At 33.8% G+C, this 8,968-nt stretch overlaps 1 protein-coding gene across 6 annotated transcripts; it reads left to right on the forward strand.

Moving 5' to 3' along the window:
- Positions 1 to 1,295: 1,295 nt before the first annotated feature.
- LOC107901326 (CCR4-NOT transcription complex subunit 10) lies at positions 1,296 to 8,713 on the forward strand. Of its 6 annotated transcripts, none has more exons than XM_041095217.1 (8): positions 1,296 to 1,453; positions 1,715 to 1,924; positions 3,749 to 3,835; positions 4,464 to 4,646; positions 4,738 to 4,824; positions 4,905 to 4,976; positions 5,989 to 6,033; positions 6,324 to 8,713. In XM_041095217.1, the coding sequence occupies exons 2-8, from the start codon at positions 1,736 to 1,738 to the stop codon at positions 8,271 to 8,273; spliced, it is 2,613 nt and encodes an 870-aa protein (XP_040951151.1). In that variant the 5' UTR covers positions 1,296 to 1,453; positions 1,715 to 1,735; the 3' UTR covers positions 8,274 to 8,713. The 6 variants fall into 6 exon arrangements, with proteins under 6 accessions (XP_040951151.1, XP_040951153.1, XP_040951150.1 ...); XM_041095216.1 differs by having other exon boundaries at positions 1,308 to 1,453; positions 1,711 to 1,924; XM_041095219.1 differs by lacking the exon at positions 5,989 to 6,033 and having other exon boundaries at positions 1,297 to 1,453.
- The last annotated feature ends 255 nt before the right edge of the window (positions 8,714 to 8,968 follow it).

Raw genomic sequence — 8,968 nt, forward strand, 5'->3', positions numbered from 1 at the left:
TATCAATTTACACCAATTTCAAAATCTCATACATATATTAAAGCTAAAACCACTAACAAAAAAAGTATAAAAACATTTTTGTCCTAAACATAATTTGCTATGCTTGATTTTAAAAATTTTGAATATCCTGTATAATAAATTATATTTGTTTTTGACATTTTTAATTGACTTCCCTTACATCTATATATTGAGTAAAGTATTGTGTAATTTTTTTTCTTTTAACTATAAAAAATTACAAAATAATTATCTAAATAACTCTATTTACCATCATTAACTTTATAACGGATGAGGTTGCAATTCAAAATTGATATAATAATAAATTTAACACTCAACATTTATAAATTATTTGATTTAATTCTGATTTTAAAAAATAAAAAATACATAAAATTTTTCAAAAAGTTTATGAATATTTTGAGTGAGGCAAATTATTTTGAATCTTCACCTTACTTTAAACACTCAAACCAATTGTTAATTTCGGTGAAAAGTTTAAAAGTAAATCACCTAATTTTCAAATTTTTACTTTGGTCACCGAAAATAAAAAATTTGCAATATGGCCATTGTTATTATATAATTTTATCATTTTAGTAATTTTCGTTTCGTAATTTTATCATTTTAGTCATCCGCCATTAGTTTGTCACTACATACCCTCATTTTAGGCACCCCAACTTTAGTAATTTTTCTTTTTGGCCACTCATTTTTTTAAAAAAGTATTTTTATTTTTTAAATAATTGGATTTCTTACCAATTTGTAATATTTTCAGTGGTATTTGTAATGATTTTAGTAAATACCCAATTTTATATAACTTTGTGGTTTTTTTATTTATTTATAAAATTATTGAATTTCTTACAACTTTGTGATGATTTTAATAAATAACATAATTTCTTACGATGTTAATGTTTACCTAAATTATTACAATTTTGTAATTTACTAAATATCATACGGAATTACTGAATTTCTTACAGGATTACTATTTTTTTATTTTACAAATTCACTAAATTTCTCACAAAATTATTGAATTTCTTACACTATTATAAAATACAGTAAATTATTAGGACTTTTACAATGTAAATTAGAAATATTATAAAATCATTAAATTTCTTACTGGTAATATAGATTTTTTTTATCTCTTAAAATATTAAATAATTTATAAAATTAGTAAATCTCGAAATTTCATTTTAAATATTAAAAAAAAAAGAAAAAGAAAATTTTAAGGCTCTTTGAGTGAGGTTTATCTCTAATTTCACCATTCTTATTATTATTACACTAATCGCAAAGACTCTAAGTTGGAATCTTTATAAGATAAAAGAATTCCATACCCTTCCGTAGTTTAATACTTCAACTCATTTTGGACTTCAAAGAAAAAAAAACAAAGGAAAAGAGAAAAGAAAAAAAAAGGAAGGCAAAATCTCTCATTCCCCCTCCTGGAGTCTATCTCTCCCCGAATTGGGTCGGCGTAGGTTTTTACTGTCTCTTACATTTATCCCTCATTTCTTCATTTCTGCAAATCAGGAGACACCCATCCCAAAATAACGCTCGCCCATTGTCCTCTTTTGCAATTTCTCCTAAACCTTTTCAGGACTCTCTACTAGCAAAAATCCCCAAATGATTTTTTTTTAAAAATGCTATACCACATTCTTAGCTAGGGTTTTTTTATTCGCTACGCCTGAGATTCTTTTTTTTATTATTAAATTTTAATTTCAATTTTCTTAGCCAGTTTGATTGGTCTGATCTGGTCATGGATTCGCGAGATTCATCATCGTCGCCGGCTCCAAATCGAGATAGTTCCGCCGGCGAAGACGATGGCGTCCTTCCCGTTACTGCTGCACTCGCTAAAGAAGCCGCTCTTCACTTCCAGTCTAGAAATTTCTCCGAGTGCGTCGATGTTTTGGATCAGCTAAAGGTGAAAAAGGAAGGCGATCCAAAGGTACTTTTCTTTTTTCAAATTATTTCGCACATGCACGTATTTGTTTCGTTAGTAGATGCCATGCGATTGACCCGATTCATTTCTTATCTCTTATCTTTTTTTTATTTGTTTATTCCTTAAGTTGGAATTTTAACTTTATTTTATCGCGTTTTGTTGTGTAATTTTCCGACTCACTAAAACTTGATTATCAGCTGATTACGGTTGCTGAATTTCTTAAACGAATTAAGCTTAATACTCTAATGTTCACTTCTTTTTTGTATAGTTAATGATTATCATCATATACGTTACCGTGGATTTTAGAAACCCCATAACTATTCTTACTATTGCTGTATTGTGTTTTCACTATATATATTTAACCCATTAATTCCATTGTCGATTTTATTATCTACACTTAAAGGCATATGGCTGTCAGTTAACTTGCTTGGGGCGTTTTTGAACTTTCATATAGGATAGTAATCGTGTACTTAATAAGCATGTAGCAGATTAGTAGTGTCCCATGTGGAGATTTTAGCTTCCCAGTGGTGCACTGAATAGTCCTTTTTTTTTCATGGAGACAGTAGATTCTTTTATGTTAAGCATACTACCAAACAGTGTATTCCATTGCAATTCCTCCTAGGCTCCTGCTAATGAATGACATGGATGTTTGAGTTATGATTTAGTTTAATTGAATTTCAAATGCAATTTATCCTGTGGTGCTTAATTGAGTAAAACCTAGTCAATATATGACAAGTTGGACTAGAGGGTAGTTATCAAAGATGAAATTCAGAGTTGGTTACAGTGCTATCATCGTTTTATTGTTAGGCTGGAGAACTATACACTGACATTTGTGTCATGTGCTATGATATGTTACAAAATATTATGGGCTCTCTCTTTCAGCAAGGAAATGGTTAATATTTTATTCTCAAGTTATCAGAGAGTTTTAGTAAATACTAGCATGTTACGGATACTTTTTGTAATGCATCAAAAGAAATAATGTTGAGCTGGAGTCGACTAAGAGCATTTCCAGTTCCTCTAATTTTTAAGTAGTTTCTGAGTACAATGATGTTTCATGACCTCCTAAATTGTTGATATCATAAATTTCAATGTTTAGTTACTCGTATTGGGTCAACTAAATAAAAAATTCAATGAAATGAGTGTGAGAATGTTAACTGGCAACTAGTTTTTGCTGAATGTATATTATATTAAATTGAGATGCTTTTTTCTTTTGAAACTTTTTAGGCTACTCTGGCTAGAAAAAAATTCTATATTACTATTAAAATAAAAATTAATGATGTTCAAAATGCAATTTTTTAAAATTTTAAAACAGCTTTAAATTAATTTTCCATTTTAGGCTATTTTAAAGATTATGTTAATTTTTATCCAAGCCAAAACAAGAAAGTGTCTTAATTCAAAAATGAACCAAGTAAAAGAATGGATAATAAATTAATTAAAAAAAAACAAAAAAAGTGCTAGTGGTTCTATCATTCAAGATTTGACGGCTTCAAGGCTGAAATTATTGTTATACAACTTTCAGATTCTACTCAATGTAGTGAAGAAATTATCTAAATATATCTGGGATGGAACTTTTGGTAGCATGTCGAAATAGTTTTTGTAGTGCTAACTAGTACTTATAACATGCTGTAGTAAAATTGAGTATTTATTTGATCAGAATGGATTTTTATTTTATCAAATTTGTCAGCATGAATAAGTTCAGCTGCGGCAGGATTTGTAAGCATGAATACATTAATCAATAACTTCACTTGAGTAGCTTTTTACTTCTTTTATAAGTTTTCCCTCCCTGTGGGTGCCGTTAAAAGTATTTTGATCCAATCGATTGTTCAACAGGTTCTTCATAATATTGCAATTGCGGAAATATTTCGGGATGGTTGCTCAGATCCAAAGAAGTTGCTTGAAGTCCTGAATGATGTCAAGGTACACATGATTTTTTACCTCCTGGTTTCCTTGGCTGTGCTCTCCCACGAATTTTCTCATTATTAATCAAGTTATGTACCTTCTGTAAAGAATGATTGTCTTGGCCCGTCTATTAAATAACATTGAAGTCATGTTTTCCCCAGTTGAAATGGAAGGTGAGTGGACATCTACTGCTGCAGATACTATAGCAAAATTTTAAACAAATATGAAAAACTTATTTTCATCTTCTACTTGATTGAAATATTTTTTGTGAAGCAATTCTCCTATGCTTAAATGAAAGTTGTTTATAGGTTGTTTTTCAATTGCTATCACAATTGGGTTAGACTTTCAGCAATATGAACTGTGATTACCATTATGAAATCACCACTAGTTAGTATTTACACTAGGAGATTTGCTATGACATTTATGTATTTGATCACATTTGATTTGGGCCTGAGGCTCCTGTAGTTGAGTCTTGTGATGAATTCATTTTATTTCTCCCAGTCGCTCTAAATAGGAAAAACAATTTTGAGTAGGAGATTTATTGCTAGTTGGATAGAGATTTGCATTGCTATGTCCATAATTTATTTTAATTTAATCTACTCCTGCAATATTTTTTTACATCTTTCTCTCATTTCTGCTGATTCAGAAGAGAAGTGAGGAGCTTGTTCATGCATCTAGGGAACAGGCGGAGTCTGGTAGCAATGGTGGTAATAAATTTACTTCGGGCTCAAAAGGCAGTGGTACAACTATTCAGCAGTTTTCTTCTTCAGATAGCGCCAGTGTTATTTACACAGTTGAATCTGATGCCTCTGTGGCTGCACTAAACATAGTATGCCCTCTTTTTGTACTTTCAAGAGCTCAGGATATCTTTTCATCAATGGCTTGCAGTAACATGTTTGTTGTGAATTGATTTAATATAGGCAGTCATTTGGTTCCACCTTCATGAATACTCAAAGGCATTATCAGTTCTTGAACCTCTGTATCAAAACATTGAACCAATAGATGAGGTATTTATTTTTATTTATTGTCATTTTGTTTAAACATTTGTTGGTTTGTTTTAATTGCTTCCCTTTTTATTTATATGCAGACAACAGCCCTTCATATCTGCTTATTGCTGCTGGATGTTCTGTTAGCTTGCCGTGATGCTTCGAAAGCTGCTGTAAGTTCTAAATATTTGTAGTGTTGTTGCTTGGAATTCCTTCCAAATTGAAAATTCCTTGCTAATATCTATTGGACCAATTTAGAGACCACCGTAAGATAGCTATGACTAACTGTTAGCCTTGTACTTGGGGGTTGAGGAAAGTAAAAGATGATAAAAAACTAGCTTGTGTAAAGTGATGTGCAAAATTGTCTACTTACAATTTTGATAAGCACATTTTAAGATGACACCGAAGTGCTTTATTGTTAAGAATGATCATGGTAAGATGGCTATGACTAATTGCTGGCCTTGTGCTTGGAGGTTGGGGAAAGAAAAATATGATTAAAAGGCGCTTGCATACTGTGATTTGTGGTTTGTCTGCCTTACAAATTTGATAAGCACGTTTTTAGAGTAAATGTTCATTCAGTTTCTTGTCCTTACTATTTTGTGCTCATTGTTCTTATTGCTATTTCCATCTTGCATTTTATGTATAGGATGTCAGCATTTTCTTTCTGACCACCCAACACTGTCCACCAATGCCTCTGTAATTAATGGTATTTCAAAGTGGTCTGTGTCCTGTGATAAGGCTAGCTTGAATTGTCAGTTTGTCACAAATAACAATTAATTAGATAAGCCTTTATTGTTATTATTGTTATTATTTCTTTTGTAATTTTTTTTTATGTTTGTATTAGCATGTCTTAAATAATATACAGAACGCTCTTATGTTATTGCATACTTTTGATGCTACTGTTAGCCCTCACTTCTTGTAATTGTCACATTTATATCTTAGCAAAGAACTAGTTCTGCTCAGCGTTTCCCTTTCTCTCAATCCTGCTTAAATGTCCCTAGAGAAATGGAGTGATTTATCTTAAACTTCCTTGTCCCATGAAAAATGCTTAGTCTTTTCTGGTTGTGAATTTAGGATTCTATAGCTGTACTGCTTTTCATTGGTTATTTAGATAGTTTGGGGCTAAATTTTTATTATATGGTATTGGCTTTTGGATTTCTTTCATATTTTAGGTTTCCATTTCAGCGTAGCTCTCTAACTCTGTTCAGAGTTCGGATTATTATAAACCCGGTTTGTACTCTGTTCAGTTCTTATGTAATACACCTTATGTTGCTTATTGTTTGAAAGTACTTTGTAATAAATTGGTGACAAGATGGTTTAACATCTTGTAGGTCATACTTGGTTTGAAGATGTAAATAGGAGATAATTTCTAGCATCTTTGCTGATCTTTTGAAAACTATCATTTACGGCATCCACTGTTGGTCTAGATGTTATGGGAGGTTTTACCATGTTAATGTTTTGTTTAAAATTAATGTTCGTATCTTATACACTTGACACTAAGCAGCTTTAGTTATGTGCAGGATGTTTTAAATTATTTGGAAAAAGCATTTGGTGTTGGCAATGTGAGCCAAGGGGAAAATGGTAACATGACCACCACCCTGCAATCCACGAATCTAGTTGGAAAATCTTCCTCTGTTCCTAGCAGCTCTTTCGTCTCAGATGCGTCTAGTTCAGACTTAGCTGCTAGTGTAAATGCCTCTGAGAATCCTCTATCTAGAACTTTATCAGAAGACCGACTGGATGAAATGTTTTCGACCCTGGATATTGGTGGACAGAACTTACCACAGCCTACTGATCTTACATCTGCAAATGATCATGCCCGGATCACGGTTGATAGATCAATCTCTGGTGTTGATTTAAAGCTGATGTTGCAACTTTACAAGGTTCGGTTTTTGCTGCTCACTAGAAATGTAAAGCTAGCAAAACGCGAAGTGAAGCATGCTATGAACATTGCTCGAGGGAGAGATTCATCTATGGCTCTCCTTATGAAGGCCCAGCTTGAGTATGCTTGTGGAAACCATCGAAAAGCCATCAAGTTGTTGATGGCATCAAGTAATCGGACAGATGCAGCAACTTCAAGCATGTTCAACAACAATCTAGGCTGCATTTACTATAAGCTTGGGAAGTATCATACATCTGCAGTTTTCTTTTCCAAGGCACTCAGTATTTGTTCATCTCTTCGGAAGGAGAAGCCTCTAAAGCTATTAACATTCTCACAGGACAAATCTCTGCTCATAACATATAACTGTGGGTTGCAGTACTTGGCATGTGGGAAACCGATACTTGCTGCTCGCTGTTTCCAGAAGGCAAGTTCAATTTTCTACAAAAGACCCCACCTGTGGCTTCGGCTTGCTGAATGTTGTCTAATGGCTGTAGAAAAAGGACTTGTAAAAGGAAATCAAACTCCATCAGACAAATCAGAAATTAGAGCCAATGTTATTGGCAAGGGTAGGTGGAGGAAACTTCTAATAGAATATGGGGTTTCAAGAAATGGACATGTAGATTCTGTTGAAAAGAATGGTTGGGCTTTAGGTGGTGATGGGCAGCCTAAACTTTCATTATCCCTTGCTAGGCAGTGTCTCTATAATGCATTGCACTTGCTGAACCGTTCTGAGTGGAGTAATTCTAAATCTGTTTTACCCTCCAATTCATTCGTGGAGGAGAGTGAATCAAGTGATGGTGCATCTTCCAAGAACCTAATCCATAAGAAGTTACCTGTCATCGAATCCAGGGCTTCAACCATGTTAGTTGGTCTAGTTAACTCAAATGGAGATTTGAAAGAGTCAAAGGGGGGAGCTAATCAGGAGATTGTTCAGAACTCCATCTCCTATTATGAAGATATTCACAGAAGAGAAAATCAGATGATTAAGCAAGCTCTTCTTGCTAATCTGGCATATGTAGAGTTAGAACTAGATAATCCTTTGAAGGCCCTCTCTGCTGCACTATTGCTGTTAGAACCACCAGGTTGTTCAAGAATTTATATCTTTCTTGGTCACGTCTATGCAGCAGAGGCTCTTTGCTTACTGAACAAACCTAAGGAAGCTGCGGAGCATTTGGCCATTTATTTGTCTGGGGGCAATAGCATTGAATTGCCGTTTAGTCAAGAGGACTTTGAGCAGTGGCGAGTAGAAAAACCTGTTGATTGCGAAGAACCAATTGGAGGAGCAGCAGCTGCCAAGAATCCTTCTCATGAGGGCTTGCAGGAATTCATGTTTCTGAAGCCAGAAGAGGCACGTGGAACGCTTTACACTAATCTTGCCGCTGTGTCTGCAATACAAGGTGAACTTGAGCGGGCCCACCATTTTGTGACACAAGCGTTGTCCCTGGTACCAAACAGCAGCAAAGCCACTATGACTGCAATTTACGTCGATCTCATGCTCGGTAAGTCACAAGAAGCTCTGCCCAAGTTAAAACATTGTAGTCACGTCAGATTCCTTCCCAGCAGTCTACAGTTGAATAAATCCTCTTAATTGTTGTGTGGGTGGTTACAAATTCGACCGGGAGTGGACCACCACACGGTAGTTAGCCAGATAGATCATCAATCCTTTTAGAGGATTTGTATCATATATAATATAGTTCAAATTCAGATAATAAGTTTTTTGGCTTTTTCTTCTCCCTTTTAAATTTTCCACATCTAGGGTTCATTTTTCAGTGATGGGGCTGATTTTCCACCTGTGAATTTGAGATTATGTAGTAGTTCCAATTCAGGCTTATATTGTGTTCTAGTGGCTAATCCCCTCTGGTATTTGAAGAATAGAGAGATTTAAACGGCATAGATTTTTGTTCATTTTGGATTTGAAATCCTGAGTCATTCATTCAAAACGGGTTATTGCTTTGCCTTCCAATTTTCTTAATTCTTCATATATGTAATACCCTGTAATCATTTTAGAATTCAAAAACTCATTTTCCATGTCTGAACACTCGCGATCTTGGATTAATTTCTGGACTTGACAATTAATTCAATCTGTGGACGGGTATGTTCTGCGATACGACTCTTGTATATATCTTCCAAATTCCAACTATAATCCTTCGCAGTAACCATTTATTATATTATGAAAGGGGAATATAATTAAGGTGGGTTTGGTTACAAGACAATGTAAGATTTTGCAGAAGACAAATATTATTTTGAATCGGTACTTTTATCTTGCTAACTATGTCAAGATTT

Source organism: Gossypium hirsutum, chromosome D06 (genome assembly GCF_007990345.1).
Source record: "Gossypium hirsutum isolate 1008001.06 chromosome D06, Gossypium_hirsutum_v2.1, whole genome shotgun sequence".
Lineage (NCBI taxonomy): Eukaryota > Viridiplantae > Streptophyta > Magnoliopsida > Malvales > Malvaceae > Gossypium > Gossypium hirsutum.

Bases quoted from the DNA above. Each gene is read 5' to 3' on its own strand.
- LOC107901326 (XM_041095217.1), top strand. From the start codon at position 1,736: ATGGATTCGCGAGATTCATCATCGTCGCCGGCTCCAAATCGAGATAGT. The intron at 1,925-3,748 runs GTACTTTTCTTT...ATTGTTCAACAG, and splicing joins AAAAGGAAGGCGATCCAAAG to GTTCTTCATAATATTGCAAT. The intron at 4,647-4,737 runs GTATGCCCTCTT...GATTTAATATAG, and splicing joins CTGTGGCTGCACTAAACATA to GCAGTCATTTGGTTCCACCT.